This window comes from Terrapene carolina, unplaced genomic scaffold (genome assembly GCF_002925995.2).
Source record: "Terrapene carolina triunguis isolate 2854851 unplaced genomic scaffold, T_m_triunguis-2.0 Scaffold837, whole genome shotgun sequence".
In the NCBI taxonomy this organism is placed as follows: Eukaryota; Metazoa; Chordata; order Testudines; family Emydidae; genus Terrapene; species Terrapene triunguis.
Genome location: NW_020665188.1, coordinates 5,729,725 through 5,749,518, shown reverse-complemented (window position 1 = coordinate 5,749,518; position 19,794 = coordinate 5,729,725). Strand labels below are relative to the sequence as shown.

Below are 19,794 nucleotides of genomic sequence, written 5' to 3'. Positions count from 1 at the left end.
AAGGCATCGTCAACATTCACCCTACTTTGATTTTTATACCATATCCACTGTTGTGGTATTGGAGCCCATCATTTACTAAAGCTAGGATGAGGAGTGGAATTCAGAGGGCACTGTATTCTGTTCTGTATTGTGTACATACCATTCTGTATTCTGTTTTTGTTTGGCCTCGTACCTCACTAGCTAATGCAGTTGGAATTTTACCATTAAACTTTTCCATTGTTTGAATAATGCACTTGTATAATAAGAAAATATGTTCTCCAGATTCTGTATTCTCCTTAGCACACTCAGAATGTAAATCCTTATGTTCTAAACTTCACACATAACCAATCCTAGAAGAAGTCTTGGCAGCAGAGTTACCATCAGGAAGTCTTCTAGGTGACACCAAATAATGGGATCCAGTGGACCCATTGCTTCAAGCAAAGTTGTGAAACATCCAGCAAGAACAAAGTTGCAAAGTTCCTGATGCCATGTTCTCCAGTATGCCATCCAAGCAAAAATATCTCCTCCTCTCCTTTGGTTTTGAGGTAGTCTACTCTGTGGCACAAAATTTCACTGTCCTCGTTAATTTGGGTGAATGTAGCGTCATACCCTAATGCAGAACCCTCCAAATCACATGGAGATATAACTCCCAAATCTGGCAGTTTCCTACTGCTCCCACCTTCCTTTCCATAGCAGAAATGTCATCCGTATGTGTATGAATAAGAGAAAAGCTCTGGAGCAAAGGATTTCAGTTCAACTGGTGCTGATTCCTGGGTGACTTCCTGAGTCAGTCTCAAAGGTGTGGATATAGCCTTCCTCCTCTATGACATTCAGGACTTCAGAAGGATTCTTAACGCCGATTCTTCAGTCTGGGTATTTCTGCCAGGCTGCTACAAAATGCTGAAGGTGACAGAGGCTGATGTAATCATAGAAATGTGGGGCTGAAAGGGACTTAGAAGTCATCAAGTCTAACCCCGTGTGCTGAGGCAGGACCACGTATACCTAGACCATCCCTGACAGGTGTTTGTCAAACCTGTTCTTAAAAACCTCCAGTGACGGGGATTCCACAACCTCCCTTGGAAGCCTGATCCGGAGCTTAACTACCCTGAGAGTTGGAAAGGTTTTTGCAGTATCTGACCTAAGTCTCCATTGCTGCAGATTAAGTCTGTTACTTCTTGTCCTACCTTCAGTGGACATGGAGAACAATTGATCCCTGTCCTCTTTATAACAGCCCTTTACATATTTGAAGACTATTAGCCCTCCTGCCACTCTAAAAACTTTTTCTGATGGGCCAGATTTACTAAACCTTTTATTGTTTGTGCTGCTCTCTGGACACACTCCAGTTTGTCCACTTCTTTCCCAAAGCGTGGCACCCAGAATTGGACACAATACTCAGCTGAAGGAAACATAAAAGAAGAGTCTAGAATAAGAAGGTGCTCTCCATAAGTGAATCATACCCAGTATTGGACTGTAATGGGGGGATAGGGGATTTCACTACCTCGGGTAGAGTTCACCCCATTCTTTGGATATTGCTGAACCATTACTGCCAGAGAGGTCTCTTCTCCCTTGTGCCTAAAGATACTTCAGATAAGCAGGTATTTTCAAAACCTTTTTCCACAGGAGGGTACCACTTCTGAGAGCTTTATTCCTATAGTCTGCCTCTGTCATAGAATATTAGGGTTGGAAGAGACCTCAGAAGGTCATCTAGTCCAATCCCCCAACACCAACTAAATCATCCCAGCCAAGGCTTTGTCAAGCCGGGCCTTAAAAACCTCTAGGGATGGAGATTCCACCACCTCCCTAGGTAACCCATTCCAGTGCTTCACTGCCCTCCTAGTAAAATAGTATTTCCTAATATCCAACCTAGACCTCCCCCACTGCAACTTGAGACCATTACTTCTTGTTCTGTCATCTGTCACCACTGAGAACAGCCTAGCTCCATCCTTTGTGGGAACCCCCGTTCAGGTAATTAAAGGCTGCTATCAGATCCCCCCTCACTCTTCTGCAGACTAAATAACACCAGTTCCCTCAGCTTTCTAATCATTTTGGTTGCCCTCCGCTGGACTCTGTCCAATTTGTCCACATCCCTTCTGTAGTCGGGGGACCAAAACTGGACGCAATACTCCAGGTGTTGCCTCAGCAGTGTCTAATAGAGGGGAATAATCACTTCCCTTGATCTGCTGGCAATGCTCCTACTAATAAAGCCCAATATGCCGTTGGCCTTCTTAGCAACGAGGGCACACTGCTTACTCATATCCAGCTTCTCGTCCACTGTAATCCTCAGGTCCTTTTCTGCAGAACTGCTGCTTAGCCAGTCGGTCCCCAGCCTGTAGCAGTGCATGGGATTCTTCCTTTCTAAGTGTAGGACTCTGCACTTGTCCTTGTTGAACCTCATCAGATTTCTTTTGGCCCAATCCTCCAATTTGTCTAGGTCACTCTGGACCCTATCCCTACCCTCCAGCATATCTACCTCTCCCCCCAGCTTAGTGTCATCTGCGAACTTGCTGAGGGTGCAATTCATCCCATCATCCAGATCATTAATAAAGATGTTGAACAAAACCAGCCCCAGGACTGACCCACTTGCCAACTAGACATAGAGCCGTTGATCTCTACCCGTTGAGCCCGACAGTCTAGCCAGCTTTCTATCCACCTTATAGTCCATTCATCCAATCTATACTTTTTTAACTTGCTGGCAAGAATACTGTGGGAGACTGTATCAAAAGCTTTGCTAAAGTCAAGATATATCACATCCACCGCTTTTCCCATATCCACAGAGACAGTTATCTCATAGAAGGCAATCAGGTTGGTCAAGCATGTTGACTGTTCCCGATCACCTTCCTCTCCTCCAGGTGCTTCAAAATGGATTCCTTGAGGACCTGCTCTATTATTTTGCCGGGGACTGAAGTGAGGCCAACCGGTCTGTAGTTCCCTGGGTTCTCTTTCTTCACTTTTTAAAATATGGCCACTATATTTGCCTTTTTCCAATCGTCCGGGACCTCCCCCGATCGCCACGAGTTTTCAAAGATAATGGCCAATGGCTCTACATTCACATCAGCCAACTCCCTCAGCACCCTTGGATGCATTAGATCTGGACCCATGGACTTGCGCACATCCAGCTTTTCCAAATAGTCTTTAACCTGTTCTTTCTGAGGGCTGCTCACCTCTTCCCCATACTGTGTTGCCCAGTTCAGCAGTCTGGGAGCTGACCTTGTCTGTGAAGACGGAGGCAAAAAAAGCATTGAGTACTTCAGCTTTTTCCACATTTGTCACTATGTTGCCTCCCCCATTCAGTAAGGGTCCCACACTTTCCCTGACCACCTTCTTGTTGCTAACATACCTGTAGAAACCCTTCTTGTTACCCTTCACATCCCTTGCCTTCTGCAACTCCAATTGTGCCTTGGTCTTCCTGATTACACCCCTGCATGCTCTAGTAATATTTTTATACTCCTCCCTAGTCATCTGTCCAAATTTCCACTTCTTGTAAGCTTCCTTTTTGAGTTTAAGCTCACTGAAGATTTCACTGTTAAGCCAAGCTGGTCGCCTGCCATATTTGCTATTCTTTCTGAACTTCGGGATGGTTTGTCCCTGTGCCATCAATAAGGCTTCTTTAAAATACAGCCAGCTCTCCTGGACTCCTTGCCCCCTCATATTAGCTTCCCAAGGGATCCTGCCCATCAGTTCCCTAAGGGAATCAAAGTATGCTTTTCTGAAGTCCAGGGTCTGTATTTTGGTACTCTTCTTTCTTCCTTTTGACAGGATCCTGAACTCTACCATCTTATGGTCACTTTCTCTGCAAACTATTGTTTGAGCTGTTGCTCAATGCCATTGTTTAGACCCATCACATGAGTAATATTTATGGTTTGGCCACGTGGCCCTGAAAAGTAGGTGACATTGTTCCTTTAAAAGTGTCTACTTTCTGATTACTTTAGAACCCAGGAAACACAAAATTGTTTGTTCATTGGAAACTGGATGGTAAATCCTACTAGTTAAAAAAATTATGGGGCCAAATACAGAGCAGCCATCACTCACCAGGATTTCAAGGAACCAGGGCCGGCTCCAGGCACCAGCAAACCAAACACGTGCTTGGGTCGGCACATTTTCAGGGGCAGCATTCCGGCCATCCTTTTTGCTTGGGGCGGCAAAAGCCTAGAGCCAGCCCTGGCAGCAGCGCGTCCTGCACGGGGGGTGCCCTGGGGCCACTGCGGTTCGCGTCAGGGAGCAGTACCCGCACCTTACGGCCGGGCGGGCTCCAAGCAGGACACTTGGGCTGGGGGCTGCCCCGGGGGGCGTACGGAGCTGCCTGCAGGTGCCGCAGGGCAGCTGCTCCCCAGCGCCGCAGCTGGGGCTGGGCAAAGTGGCCCGAGCCACCCAGGGACTGCAGCAGGGGGCCAGGAGCAGCAGCAGCTGCGGGGCCATAGAGGAGACTGGTGCCCGGGGCACTGCCGTGCGGGGCCCACATCCCACTCTCCGGGGCTCCGTTCCTTCTGGGGCTGCCCTGCCCCAGCTCCTCAGCCCTCTGCCGGGCGGTCCCCCCAGCTCTGCCCTCCCAGGTCCCGGCCGGTCCTGGAGGCGGGAGCCCTGGCTGGAGGGACCCTGGGCTGAGGTGTGGCCCGGGAGCCCCGCTGCTTACCCCAACCCTGCCAGCGCCGGACCGGCTGGAGGTGAGGGGGAAGTGGGCGGAGTCAGCACTGGTGAGGGGGAGCCTAGGGCTGGGGCGGCAGGTGGTGCGGGTGGGGGGGGGAGAGCCCAGGATTGGGGCAGCAGGGGGTGCGGGTGGGGGGAAAGCCCAGGGTTGGGGTGGTGGGGGAGGGGGAGGGGGAGAGCCCAGCACTGGGGCGGAAGGGGGGAGCCCAGGGCTGGGGTGGGGGGCAGCCAAAACATTTTTTGCTTGGTGTGGCAAAAAACCTAGAGCTGGCCCTGCATGGAACACAGCGCTGTTCTGCTCTGACCCTCGGTGAACCTTCTATTAGCTGCCACACAATCTTTTCATTAGCAAAGTTGAGCAAGCTTGTCATAGACTGTGCACAGGAGCTCCCTTTTGTGGAAGCCATACACAAAGGAATCCTGCCCTGGTGCCATATGGCTTGCTCATAATGATGATGGACATGCAGTGGCAGGAGTGCTGGTGGTGTTCTGTAGATGAGACCGGTTCTTGCCCCAAGAGACTTACAGTTGATTCGGCATGACACAGCAGGGGTCGCCAATAAACAAAGGATGGGGGACTAGAAGGATGAGGGTTACCATGGTGAAGATCACGAAGTATCTAATTGTAACACACACACTGTTAGTTCCTCTTACTTTGAAAATGTGAAATCTAACTAGAATGGGGTTTCTCAATCTAGGGGTCACAAACAAGGGTTATGACCACCACACTCTTCCCAACTGCTGAATAGGAGGGGGTTCTGGCTAGGTCCCAAGTAGGTGGGGGAGGTCCCAGGATGGAAAATGTTGAGAACCACCAATCTAGATAAATTAATTTGTTGGGGCAGGGACTGTCTCTTACTGTGTTTGTACAGTACCCCACGCAACGGCCTTGGTTCTGACTGCATTGTTGTAATCTATTTTTATCATCTAAAAAATAATAGTGCCTCTGCAGCTGGCCTGCTGGGTGTCTTCACACAAGCTTCTTGCCTCTCTATGGCCTTGTCATCACTGGTTCTCCACTTGTAAGGTAACTCCCTCCTCTTCATGTGCCAGTATATTTATGCCTGTATCTGTAATTTTCACTCCATGCATCTGAAGAAGTGGGGGTTTTTACCCACGAAAGCTTATGCTCAAATAAATCTGTTAGTCTTTAAGGTGCCACTGGACTCCTCGTTGCTTTTGCCTCTCTGTTGGGCTTCTCCAGCTGGATAATGATCTGACCTTTGTAAAGCACTGGAGATCTACGGAAGGAAAGAGTTATAGAAGAGATAGTAAAAGAAGACAGTAATAAATAATACTATCTAGACATTTGTACATCTCTCACCATCACGGTATCTGAGCATCTTGCAAACAACCGTGTATTTCATCACAGGTTCCTTTACCCCATCCAGAGAAGTGTTTGATGTTTTCAGTCTCTTAATTCACGGGTAGTTGTCACCAGTAGTGAGAACTTATCAAACCAGAGCCGACTTGTACCTCATTTGCAACTTTTCAACCCCACTGACCTTATGCACAAGCTTTTAAATGGTCACTGAAGGCAATAGGGCTGCGTGAGTGTACCGGGGGGGGGGCACAATTTGGCCCAAACTGGTTTTCACTTAGCCAGAAACTGGATTTTCTGGTTGGGGTGGGGTTTATTTTTAAACAGGGCCCGTGAGTTAAAAATCCAAAGCAGGAGGGCAGTCAGACCCCAGGTGAGTGAAGAGTTAACTGAATATGTGAGTGAGCCAGACAGTGAGCTCTGTACTACTTGCTCCAAGCTGCTTTCAGTTTCTTGATCAGCAAGGTAAGAATTGGTGACATTCTGCACCTGTCAATATTTTCACTCAGAAAGCATCATGATTCACATCCTGGTTCCTATTAAATACGGAGACGTGGCTTTGTCATTCACATACGCCTATGTTTACCCTAGTGTATTGGACATCTGATCTGGTAAATTTAACTTCTTCGAGTCTTACTGTGAAACTGGTTAGTTACCATATATTAATGTATTGTGCAATACATGTAAAAATATTTATATAACTTATCTCTCGCCAGTAAAATTCAGTGAAGTAGACACAGCCTGAGGCAGGTCAATGTGGAAATTGAATTTGTGCTAATCGGTGCAAGGCACGGGCTGTGAGAAATACACTATACATGGGAATGACCTGTTCTCCAATATACTTGTGACTGAATTCTGACTGTGTGGGTGTATCTTTAACAATGCTTCTATCTAACCAATCCCGTCACTATTTGTAATGCATTTCTCTTGTGGGCTCCATGCACCCAAGCATTGATAAAACCAGTAAGAATGGTAAGTATTTTTAATATCAAAGCCTCAATTGCTCTAAGCCCAGAGGGGAGATAACTCATTGTGCACAGTCACTCCTGTGATTTTCCTCTACTGAGGCTGCAAACAAGGATGCTGATTGTAGTGGTGGCTCTCTTTAACAGAACCCATTGAGAAATGGGCTGAGACCACTAGCTCCCATCCCAAAGGCAACTGAACAACTATTATTTGTATTGCAGTAGCACCCCCAATAACAGTCCAGAGCCCCACTGGGCTGTACAAACAGAACAAAAAAGTGCTTGCCTCATACAGCTTATGATCTAAGCCAAGAGGCAACAGATGGCGACAGACAGACAGCTGAGGGAGCACAAGTGGACAGTGAGACAATGCTGGTCACAGCACACAGTTACCAGTTTTTGTAGGCATCACAGCGGAGGAGAGTTTTAAGGAGGGATATGAAAGGGGGATAATGAGGTAACTGCAGGGGTTTATGGGAAGCTCTTCCCATGTACAAGGGGCCACAGGAAAGGGCTTGTTTGAAAAAGTGAGGAGAGAAAGTGTGAAGTTGCGTGTATGAAAATGTAACATTGTATTCGTTTAACATTTACAGTAATATCTGGTGGTGGGGTGCACCAAGGGCAACAGCAGACCAAGGAATCCTTGAGGATGTGATACTGTCTGTGCCATGCTGCCAGGGAGTCAGTAAGGGACAGCCAGAACTTGTCATGGGCCTTGCATGGATGGCTTTAACCTCTCCCCCCCGCCCCAAGATCCATGCAGCTCTCCAGGGAACTGTACATTCTGGAGAGTGTATTCCCTGCTCATTTCCTAGTGAGAGGCAAATCCTACTTCCCTAGTAAAGTGATCTGGTGAAAATGCCCCAAAATCAAGTTCCTCAAGTTTTCCTGGCCCCCTCCTGTGTTCCTTTTCTGCAGAAGGCGGCAATGTGGATCTATGGACCTAATACTGCTCGATCTGGTGACACCAGTTGATTTTGCCAAGAGCAGCCTTGGATTTGCAAAAGCTCCCCCACTCTGATTTGTGAGAGACGAGTTCAAATTGTGCTTTGATGGGTTCAGTGTCAATTAGTTCCCCTAATGGCATGTTTCATTTCCCCCTGCATTATGATATCACAGATGACAACATCAGAACTTGCCAGTAGGACAGCAGGAGGAGGTAAGGTTCTGATTGCACTGAGCAGGGTGGAAGGCTGGGCTTGTGGTTAAGACACTGGACTGGGACTCGAGTTGAGTTTAATCCCAGCTCTGCCAGATTTACTGTTTGAGTCTGGACAAGCCACTTAGTCTCTCTGTGACTCAGTCTCCAATCTGTAAAACGGGGATAATAGAACTGCCCTGCTTCACAGGGGTGTATTGAGCTGCTGATAGTACACTGATTAGGGGGGCCGTGTATGTATGTAGAACTGGCCTAAACCCTTCATGTCTAACTCCCTTCTTGGGGTGCTGATCTCTGTTCTTGCCAATGGAAGTTGTCTCAGTGTGAATGGGGGAATCCAGCACTCAGCTGGGCTGCTTCTGGATTCTTGCATTTCAGAGGGTTTGCCTCCTATAATCTCCAGCTGTCTAGTAACTCCCACACCTGCAAACTTGGGTCTTTCTCAGTGCTTCCATGCTGGCTGCTTTTATCGTAGTTATCACATTTCAGCAAAGACCTGAGGAGAAATTGATTTGGGATGATATCAGCTTTTTTTTGTCCTATCCTCTCCCAAAATAGAATTAATAATAATGAATAAATAGTGTCTTCCTAATATAGCCCTTTCCCACTATTTTTATTATTACATGTATTGTGGCGGCACCCTGAGACTAAGCCCCACTGTGGTGCTGCACAGTGATGCTCTCGACACACCTGCATGCTAGAGAAGTACAATGTGACTTGAAATCTTTAACCTGGCCAAGACACACATACCCAGATCAGCTTGAGGGCAGAAATACCAGGATTGTTCCGCATTCTCTTCTGGTATTGGCTCTTTAAATTTTTATCATCAAAGCTTTATTAAAATGTGGTTATGCTAATTTGTGCAGGGACATGCAAATCCACACCCCCATCTCAAACAAAGGCAGGGCCTGCTAGAGGCAATAAGCAGGAAAGTGATTATAAACCTGCTGCCTCCACTGCTTTATCTCCATTTCTTGGTCTTACGCATACTCACTGGCTGGCGTTTCCTAAGACAGGAAGCAGCCATAAACTGATGTTTAAAAGCAACCAAGTAGAGATGAAGTGAGACCATTTCCGTCTCTAGAAATTCCAGGGGAGGCAGAGGGAGAGCGGAGATTTGGACAGTAACCTAGAAGGACCCTTTATGGTCTTGCTTGCACTTGGAACACAGCAGGATTACTTGAGTGCAAACTGTCAGCATGGAGCTAACGTCTGGAGTCTGAACACTGGCTAGGAGGGCTGTCCAGCTGCAATAAACCCCAGTATCAGGTACAGTAGAAGGACAGGACTTCATGAAAGCACAGAGGCTGTTCCTGTTCATGCTGTCCGTGTCTCTGTAAGGCTAGGGCAGGAATCCTGCTTCTTGGAGGGAGCAGTGTATGCTGCAACAGAGAGGCTAAAAGAATGTGCATGGTGCTGGGCACTAGGAACTTACTTGGGAGAGCTGATTTGGCTCTGTCACTGGTTTGCTGTGTGGCCAGTCCCTGCAACTCTCTCTTAGGCTACCCAGCTCTAACATGGGGTTAATACCTCACAGTTGTGGGGATTAGCTGGTAGTTTTACTACTTGGGCAGGGGTTACTGTGAGACTGCTCTGAAATAGCTGTATAGCATAGCGAACTATACTAGGAACGTGTCATTCTACTACTACTACTAATTTAATCAATTCATAAAAGACACACGTACACCTTGGCTCCACACACAGCCAGCTTGGTTGAGGACTGGCTGAATGTAGAGCTGAATGCAAGTAGGAACTTCCAAGGGAACATTTTGCCCCTGAACTGTATGGAGTTGCAAACTTCCAGGGAAAAATATTTCCTGAAAATCTTCATATATTTTACCAAGGCTCCATCTTCTTGTTAGGATTTTACACCCTTGCTGATTTCCCCTCTTCCCCAATCCAAAAACCTTCAGTGCTGATTAAAATATATCAGTACTCATATTGGGTCCATATTCTGCACTGACAGCCCCATTTGCCTTCTGAGAGCTGCAAGGGGTGTAAGCCAGGGCTGAATTTGGCCCATGGTTTGGAGACTTAGGCTAGCATGTTCAAAGGTGCCTAGGGGATTTGGGCACTGGAATGGAACCAGGCATGCACTTTCCTGATGAGGCTTTGCCAAGCTAAGCCTTAAATCAGCACTTCTTGGATTTTGTTGTTTGCTTTTTGTCCAGCTTCTGCTTGTGATTGGAACTTGTCCTTATTTGCAGACTCCAATCACTCTTCCCAAGATCCTTCCACCAGGTTCTTTTAATTAAAAGGAAGCTTTCCTGCTGGAGAGTTACCAGTGGGTGTATCTGATCTCAGCCTTCATCTACTGCACTGCACAGCTGAGACACTGGAGCACAACAGAGGAAGGAGGCAGAATCATTTCCTGGGCTATCATGCTGTTTGCATGCAGCATGCCTTTTGTTGGGGGAGGGACTGGCAGGCAATTTTCAAATTTCTTAAAAGGACAATCCATAAATGTACTGATAGCTGGCAACACAGCTGAGACATGGCTGCAATCAGATTTTACTTGGGGTAACGCAAATATACCTTGGTTTTGAAATCCAGAGAGTGAAGCAAAGTTATGTGAACCCCAGCCTGCAACCCATTTGCACCCCAAATTCTGCTCATGTAAATGCAGAGAGCCATTAGCTTAGTGTGGCTATTTTAGTTTAGTGTTTCTCACATAAGCTCAGACTGGTACATTATATTGGTCCATTGCATATGAGCCCAAGAAACTTTTATTGCTTTCTAACCCCTTAGTTGCTCGTTCTTGGCTCACTATGATTTGGGGTGAAAAAAACCTTAAAATGGCAATGTAAACCATATGGAGCCTCTGCGTTGGAGCACTTGGCTAAGGTAAAATCCAATAGCTTTTGATTTCCTTCTGCTTCTCTTTCATATATTTGACCATGATTGAGTTAACCACAGTCAGTTAACATGTTTTTAAATATGACTGCCCCTGTGCCAAGTCACGTTCAACATAGGATTTGTTAGTAAGCCTTCTGACGTGGGGCTTTTTCCCAGCATGGACAAGACCAAGATTTTCAGAAAAGTGACTAGCAATTTGCGGGCGCTCAATGTGAGATGCTTTAGAGGGGCTTGATTTCCAGAAAGGGTCAGGCACCCACCTTCTGCAAACCAGATCTCAAGTTGGACATCCCTAAATCACTAGTCACTCACTATCTTGGCTGAGATGCTCATCAGTGGCTGCCTGGAACCTAGACCCATAATGGGCCACAACAGGAAGGTAACAGTTTTTTACATTAAACAAAAATAATCCCCTACTATATGAATGGGGGAGGTGTCTGTCTGAGACCCACTTGCTTTCAAAGAGCTTGGCAGGGAAGAGGGAGCCTTTGGACATATTTAGCATATTTCTTCCTCTAGATACCAAGCAAGGAAGCTGTTGCAGCAGCAGCATTACTTGCATGATGTGGATTGTTGCATCATTTTTTCTTCACTACATTTTATCTTGCCCAGGCTGTTTTTCACAGAACCATTTTGGTGCATTCAGACCCAACCTGTATTCTGAGACTCCTGGGGCAAATACCCTACAGTGTCTGGCAGTGCTGCATGGGGAGGAAGGTTTGGCTAACTTCCATATGTGAGGCACTGCATTGGGGACGGGGTTATGAGCAGCAGCTGAACTGCCACAGCCGTGATGCTTGGGGAAGCAGGGGGATGAGAGGGGAAATGTGTTTTACCCATTTGGATGGAAATGGTTGAAGATTGCAACGGTTCAGCTGACCCTTAGCTAGAGACCTCTCCACAGGCATTAGACCCAAATGGCAAATCCATTGCTTGTAGAACACCTGAGACAGCTGCTGTGTGGGGGCATGAGGCATTGCAAACTCAAGGCATTTGAACCAATCATTTGTAACACCTAATAACCTACTATAGAAGGCACCGGTAGTTTCAACAGGATTCAGAGCCCTGGGGCTGAAGTGATGCTCCTGAGACACAGCTGAGGCTGCTTATGTCCTGTCTATGTCATGCCCAGCCTGCAATGCCCACTTCATACAAGAGATTCGCAGATCTCCCACTTCTAATTACCTTCTGAGCTTGGGACTCTTTGCACTTACTGCACAGTTCGTTTAATGTGCAATGAAAAACAAGCCCCTTTGCATTATCTCTGGGCAAGTTTCTTTGTGACGTTGATACGACCAAGAAAGATAGATATGTATCGTCCTGTGATGTGGGGTCCCAAAGCAGCACTCCGCGTGTTGTGGCTTAGGCATTGAACTGGTGTCAGAAGACCTTGGTTCTATTCCCAGTTCTGCCACAAACTTACTGTGAGCAAGTTACGTCATTGCTCTGTGCCTCAGTTTCCCTTGTGTAAAATAGGGATAATGTTTAGTGTTGGGATGCTAATCTCACTTTCTTAAATAACAAAGTTATATCTTCTAAAACGTAAATTCTATATCAGGTGCTTTAAGAGCACTAATAAATACATTTTATAATAAATGATTTAACACTTTACAAAAGAAATCTTAAACTTAAGCTCAAATATACGTCCCCTAACTTATTAAATATCTCCGACGATGACCTCTGAGCCAATCTATAATATGACTACCATTGTCACATGCCATGGAAAGTGTTACAGAATGCCCACCCACCCCACCCAGACATGGAACGAGTCACTTAATTGTCCCTAAAGCTACTCCATCTCTCTTCCTGCTTCACTGCAGAGCTTCTTCCTAAAATCTTTCCCAGCCTCTCCTGACTGGCTTCTTGATAAACAACTGAAGAAAGCTCACACATCCTTGTAATGCATGCATGTGTTCACTCAAACCACTCTGATACAAAAGGTAACAATTTCTTTGTACAGTGTCTCAACCTAAGGTCTCGCTGCTAGCAATGCTGCTCTTATAGATTTCCCTTGATATCTTTTAATAAAACTCCTACATTTATTTAAACAAAATGCATTAGGTAAGTCTTATACATAGTGAATAACTGTCTAGCAAGGTAGCAAAATACATTTATAATGTACCACAGCAGAACTGGAGGGGAAGGAAGCAGCTCACCACTAGAGCACTCCTGTACCTCTACCATCAGGACCTGAAAGCGAGGCAACCCATGTCTTGATCTCTCCTGGCATGTGGCCCCACACATAGTGAGGCCTGGTCTGCTGCCTCCTGTGGGAGGGAGCTTTGGCCCATCCATGCTGCACTCACATCTTGCTGATTTGTTTTTAAACAGCAGAAGGTGCTGGTGGCATTAAGGATCAAGATGCATCGGAAAAAGATCAAAGCAGATGATCATGCCAACCTGATGGGTGAAGACCAAAATGCCAAAGGGCCTTATTATGGTAGTCTGAGCCAGGATCCTATTGAAATCTCGGAGGTAGGCATATAAAATCTACTGTGGACGGATATTTAGAGCTGTGAGGGGGAAGGGAGGGTTAATCTGCGCCCATCACCTCCTGCCACATGGGAGATGACTAGGGGGCTTTCTGGGGAACACAGCTCCTGTTCCTGTTGGGGGGGGGACGACAACACCAGGGATGCCTGCATCCAAAGGCAAGATGAAGGAGAGGGTGTTCAGATTGATCAGCTGCTCCAAACAATGTACAAGCTTGCATACAAGGCCACCCACTTCCAAATTGGGTGAGGCAGGCCATTGTTCGTGGGCCCTGTCTCCTGGCAGCAGGGCCGGCTCTAGAATTTTTGCCGCCCAAAGCAAAAACAATTTTGGCTGCCTCCCCCCCCCGGGGGGAGAGTCCGAGTGGCCGCGGCGCGCAAAACAGCTGATTCGCGTGCCGCTGCTTCCTCCTCCCTCCCAGGCTTGAGAGCCTGGGAGGGAGGGCAAGTAGCGGCGCGCGAATCAGCTGTTTCGCGCGCCGTGGCCCGCGAGCGGCAGCAGCAGCGGAGGTGAGCTAGGGTGGCCGGGGCACATTTTTAGGGGCGGCATTCTGGCGCCAGCCATGCCGCCCCTAAAAATGTGCTGCCCCAAGCACCAGCTTGTTTTGCTGGTGCCTAGAGCCGGCCCTGCCTGGCAGTCACTAAATGCACTGAGACTGGTTTGCAAACAGCATTCCCACTGTATGCACATGTCTTATTTCATATTACCGTGGCAGTGGCATATGGTCACTGTAGGAGGGCAGCCCTGTAGCCCAAGGCCTTCTCTCAGATGAGAGCTTAGATAAGTCCTAGCTAGCACCCCGGTGGGGTCGCACTCGCTGCTGGAATCCTGGTGGGGACTGCATGATGCCAGCAGCACCTTAACTTCCTTTTGCTAGTTCCTGTCAGCATTCGGCAGGGCTTTTGCCCAAGCCCCTTATGAGTTAATGCTTTTTTCCAGCTGAGCAAACCAAGTCAAGCAACCCATGTCACGCAGAGCACTGCAAACGTCTTCAGTGATGGACGCACCAGGATAGGTGAGGGCACAGCTCAGGGAGAAGTGCTGATCTTTGGGGAGGTGGTTTTGAGGCTGGTGGCCTTTGTATTTATTTATTTTAAAGAAGGAAACCTGTAAATAAGGGGTGAAGTCCCCAGCCCTGCTCTCAACACCGTGTACACCCTTGGGTTGGGATGTTCCTGCCAGTCCCCGTGGACAGGGCAGAACTGAATGGGTTCTGCTGGTTGGAGTAGTTCTGTTGTGCATATCTGGAGTCCACTAGGTCCCTGTCTAGCTTGACTGTCCTGGTTTGTCTCAGGACCCCTGGTCCTTGTGGCTGCAGTAAGATAGTACATCTTCTTGTAGCCACATGTGGTAAAGTCATTCCATAAAGGGCAGGGGTCTTAGGTTTATAATCCCCAGCCTGCTCCTCCCTGCACGTGCCCCTTTCTGCAAGCTGCTCATCTTACTCCACCAAGACTTGGCCCTGTGACAAGAATCAGCTGGGCACCGGGCAGGAGCAGATGGAGAAGCAGATGAAGCATATGAAGCATGAGCTGGGTGGTTTCCAAGAGCTTTGCCCCCATGTGCCTTGCAGTGTCCATCTATCTGTGATGTGGACACAAGCTGTCTCTTCTTGTCCCAGACTTCGTCCTGGTGTGGGAAGCAGACCCCCAGGAGCAGGAGGGACAGAATGAAGAAACCAGTGCTGAGAGCGAGGTGCCCCGGTGGAGAAGAGCTGTTGATGTCCGCAAGACTTGGCGGAAGAAGTTTCTGAACAAGCTCCAGGCTGCTGGGATCTGTATAGAAAAGGTAGCTGGATCCTTTCTGGTGCCCAGGAAGGCTTCTTCCCTATGTATCAGTGCACTATCCTGGCTCTGCAGGGCCACCTTGTCCTGGGGGGAAGAGTTGCTTTGTTCATTGGATCCTGGTCTTCCCCCCTCTGCTCAGTAATCCCCGTCCGGACAGTGTAGGGGCCACGCTCTCCAGAAAGGGGAACTCATTGTCCACCTTGGCTTGGTCCTGGCTTCTCTCGGTGGGGAAAGGAAAGCAAAGGGCCAGCTGGCTGAGCAGTCTGAGGAGGAGGCTGGAAATGCAGCCATCTGTCAGCAATACAGGCAGCCTGCCAGCATGTGGTGATAAATCGAGCCTTCTTCCCCCACTGGAGCCAAGACACATGGTCAGTCCACTCTGCATCGCTCACCCAGCAGAGGAAACCTGGTTCATGTAGAAACAAGGCCCTGTTTATGATGCAGCATGTTAGAGCTAAATTATGGGCGTGGACCCCTGGGCCAGCTGAGTTGTGCTTGGCACAGGAGGAGGGCAAAGGTGCCTTTCTACTATGTCATGTTAGATACCATCACCATAGTATCTGCGCACCTTCCAGCAGAGCATTAAGTGACATGAATGACTAACGTCTGTAAATCACCTTCCCACTTCCCTTATCCTGAACCTGGTCAGGGGCCCATAGAGCCCCCAGTGTAGCCTCGCCTGCCCGCACCTGCCACACCATTTATGTCATTAGGGATAACAGATGATGCCTCTTCAGGAAGCTCTTCCTCCCCTTTCCACTGTCGGAGTACCACAGAATGGATGGAGCCTGGGGCCAGAATTTTACCCTGTTCCAAAATGGCCCCCTCCCCAGTGAATGGGCCAGGGCAGCAGTGGGCATTTCAGCCTGCTGGGAATGAGGCAGGGCTGTGGTGGGTGGCTAAGGAATCATCTGCTGATCTTTCATTGGAATAATATTGACCTTGTGCCACATGGTGAGTGTGTCTAACCTACTCCCGTCATCTAGTGAGTCTCCTGGCAGGCCCAGGAGGGGAGCTCTTCCGTCTCACGCTGCCTGGTCTGCAGGGAGATGCACTGTCTTGGAGATGAGTGATGGGAGGTGGCTGCCAACAGGAGCACGGCTTGCTCTGTGTGATCTGGGAGCTGCATATGGCGGGTGCTCCTCTGCTGCGCAGTTCCCGAGCTCTGCAGGGTTCCTAGGGCACGTCTACGCTGCAAAAGAAAACCCCTGGCAGTGAGTCTCCAAGCCCAGGTCAACTGATGTGGGCTCACGCTATAGGGTTAAAGATAGCAGTGTAGATGTTCCGACTCTGGCTGGAGCCCCAGGCTCTGAGACACGCAGTTCGGGGCCCTGGGCTCCAGCCTGAGCAGGAACCTCTACACTGATATTTTTAGCCCCATCGTGTGAGCCTGAGCTCTGCTGTGGGTTTTTCTTTGCAGTGTAGACATCCCCCTAGCTCGAGGCTTAGTAATGGCACAGCCAAGGTGAGTTCTGCATGGCTGGCCCCTTGCTGCTATAAATCGACATAGCAGCCTCAATTTCAAGGGAGCCTTGTTGATTCACCCCAGCTGAGGATCCAGCCTATAATGCCAGGCCTGAGTACAACAGGTGGCTAATGCCATCTTTCCCTCTTCTCTCCCAGCACGTGGTCCAGGATGAGAAGAAGGTGGTGCACTATGTGCTGCTGAATGCCCCCTGGAGCGTGCTGTGTTATTATGCAGAGGATCTCCGGCTGAGGCTTCCCCTGCAGGTGAAGGTCTTTCCGAGACTCGTCCTCTTCCCTCTAGGGCCCAGTTCATCCCTGCAGGAGCTGAGGAACTCCCAGTCGTCAGGGTGAAGCCATCCCACTGCTCCCATGTGCCACAGGGGGAGAGTTGTGAGGGGGGATGACTCCACGCTGGCTGATTGTTGCACACGCTGGGCTGGGCAGTGATACGGCACAGAGCCAGATGGAAGTTACAGGGAGACCAAACTGAAGAAGGGAAGTGGGGGTATTTACTTACTCGCCCTCCTGTTTTCAGAGGCCTCAATCCTGTGGGCTTTGCTCAGCAAAACTGTCCTGGACGTCAGCAGGTGGGCTCCTGTGCAGGCCCCAGAGGAGCTTCCTTATCCCTTCAGTGCTTCCCCACTCACCCTCTTTCACATGCCAGTGCTCCCAGCCTCTCGCGCTGTTGTGCATGCAGCTGGGGACTCGTCTCTTCCCCCACCCTCCTCTGCCCCCGGATGCTGACTCAGCACCATGCTGCTGCTGCTGTTGTTGTCCTCCTCCTGAGCGTTTTTCTCTTGCTTGTGCCCAGGCCCTGCCAAATCAGGCTTCAAACTGGTCTGACAGAGTGGCGAAGAGGCTGGGTGTCCCCAGCCTGCTGCATGAGGAGGTTCCCAATCTGCCCCTGGACTACTACACTTGTCACTTCAAGGTGAACAAGTTAGCATGGTAAGAGCCCCGGGAGCCTGTGCAACGCATTCACTCCTGCTTCCTTGTGCTGATCACCTTTCCTCTTTCCCGTCTGGAATGAGCTTCCTGCTGTCTCCCTGAGGGCAAGGGCTATGGGACAGGCAGTTACCCGAGCCGCTCAGAGAGGAGACCTCTGCTCCCTGTCCAACAGGCCTGCAGGGCACCCACAGGGAAGCCTGTTACGCCACCTGCTGGAGTGCTCATCCAGGCAGCTGCCTGTTGTCTGCCTTCCCCTTTCTGCCTGTGCACGTTATCTGCCTAGATCAGGGATGGGCAAAATTTTTGGCCCAAGGGCCACATCGAGGTTGCAAAACTGTATGGAGGACTGGGTAGGGCAGGCTCCCCAAACAGCCGGGTAGGGCAGCCTCCCCAAACAGCCTGGCCCCCGCCCCCTATCCGACCCCCTCCCACTTCTTGCCCGAAGCCAGACATGCTGCCGTGCTGCCCTGCAGGAGCGCGCAGCCCTGCTGCCCAGAGCACTGCCTGCATGGTGGAGTGGTTGCGGGGGAGGGGGAACAGCAGGGGAGGGGCCGGGGGTAGCCTCCCCGTCCAGGAGCTCAGGGGCCAGGCAGGATGGTCCCACGGGCCGTATGTGGCCCACGGGCCGTAGTTTGCCCACCTCTGGCCTAGATCATAAACTCTTCAGGTCAGGGAGCACGTTGGTGTCAGTGTCCCTGAGACCCCTAGCGCACGACCGAAGCTATCCGAGCAATAAAGGGATAAGAATTAAATACCACTACTTGGCAGGGCACAAGGTACCTATAGGGAGGAGGAGCCATGTGTGCGCAAAAGACAGGGGTGGGGTGGGTGGGTTGATGATCAGCAGAGCAAGGCTGCTGTGAGAGGACTACCCTGGGAGAGTGACTCTATTTGCCGCCCCTCTGAGCTGATGGGTGAAGCCAAGGAGGTGACCTGCCGGTTGGAACTGCCTCTGCAAGTGCCTTCTCTTTGCAGCTGGGCTGACAAGGGCAGGGAGGGGCCATCCTCAGCTGGATGGGTGAGGTGCAGGGCTGTACCTGTGGCAAAATGGGGTGGGGAAGTGGATGGCTGTGGGCTCAGGGAGAGGAAGCAGGATGGCTTGTCCTGTGGGTTGCACTTTGGGGGGCATGTTCCCATCATGGTTCTGGTGTGTGTGATTGCAGGTTCCTAGGGAGCAATGAGCAAGACACCTTCTTCAGCAGCACACAACGGCACAGGATAGTGAGTAGCCAGCCCAGGGGTCTCCTGGGGAGGGAGAGGTCCCGCAGGGCCTGGGGCTGAGATGGGCCCTTCCTCCTTGGCTTCTGGTTCAATTCTTTATCATCCTAATTCGTTGCTTTTGTGTCAGCCCAGCTGGGAAGGGCTTGAGTGTTCTGGCCCGGGCAGAAAGGGCCACGCAGGGGGAAGGCTTTGGGTGCAGCAAGTTTGGGACCCTGGCAAGGCTTGGGTTTGGGCTAGGAGGAGAGATAGGTGTTGTGGAGAAGGCCCCACTTGAATCTGGAGGGTGCAGGGCTTCCAGGGAGGCATGGGCTTAGGTTGGGGGCAGGTATGGTGGCCTCTAGGGAGGTTGACATTTAAGCAGAGGGAAGGTTCAGTTTAGGGGGTAGCTTGAGTAAGGAGTGGGCTTGTGACCCTGGCTGTTTGGGCTCTAGGCACATCCCAGATCCTGATCAGCCTAAAGAAAGAGGGTCACTTACTCCTGTGCAAAGTGGGTGTGAAATGTTACCAAATCACATATCTCTGCTCTGCTGCCCAGGTGTGAATGGCTGCAGTGCGCAAGGTAGTGGGGAATCAGCTATCTATTTTAGGGACTTACAGGGCCCCCCTCTTCATTGTATCTGAGCACCTCACAATCTTTAAAGCTTATGAAGCAGGGCAGAGCTATTATCCCCATTTACAGGTCGGGAACTGAGGCACAGAGAGGCTAGGTGACTTGCCCAAGTTCACAAACACAGTCTGTGGCAGAGCAGGACCAGGTCTCAGAAGTCCTAGACTATTGCCCTAATTATTGGACCATCCTGCCTCTGTCAGCTCAGTCACTGAACATACTGGTCATGTCCTGCCAGGGTGTGAGACAGTAACTAACAGTTAGATGGAAGGATTAGATTTTTATCAAGAAAGGTCGATTTTACTGTACAATGCAAACTGACGAAAAATATTTCCATCCATAAGCGA

The 19,794-nt window shown here is 49.5% G+C and overlaps 1 protein-coding gene across 1 annotated transcript in view; it reads left to right on the top strand.

Annotated features, from left to right (window-relative positions):
* The first annotated feature begins 9,184 nt into the window (after positions 1–9,184).
* The window catches only part of ANO7 (anoctamin 7), a 30,635-nt gene continuing 20,025 nt past the window's right edge, over positions 9,185–19,794 (top strand). The window contains exons 1-7 of the mRNA XM_024214398.2: positions 9,185–9,337; positions 13,256–13,399; positions 14,357–14,432; positions 15,039–15,205; positions 16,828–16,935; positions 17,483–17,619; positions 18,783–18,840. Of these exons, the coding sequence (XP_024070166.2) occupies positions 13,286–13,399; positions 14,357–14,432; positions 15,039–15,205; positions 16,828–16,935; positions 17,483–17,619; positions 18,783–18,840 (660 nt within the window). The 5' untranslated portion in view covers positions 9,185–9,337; positions 13,256–13,285. The remainder of the gene's footprint in view (positions 9,338–13,255; positions 13,400–14,356; positions 14,433–15,038; positions 15,206–16,827; positions 16,936–17,482; positions 17,620–18,782; positions 18,841–19,794) is intronic.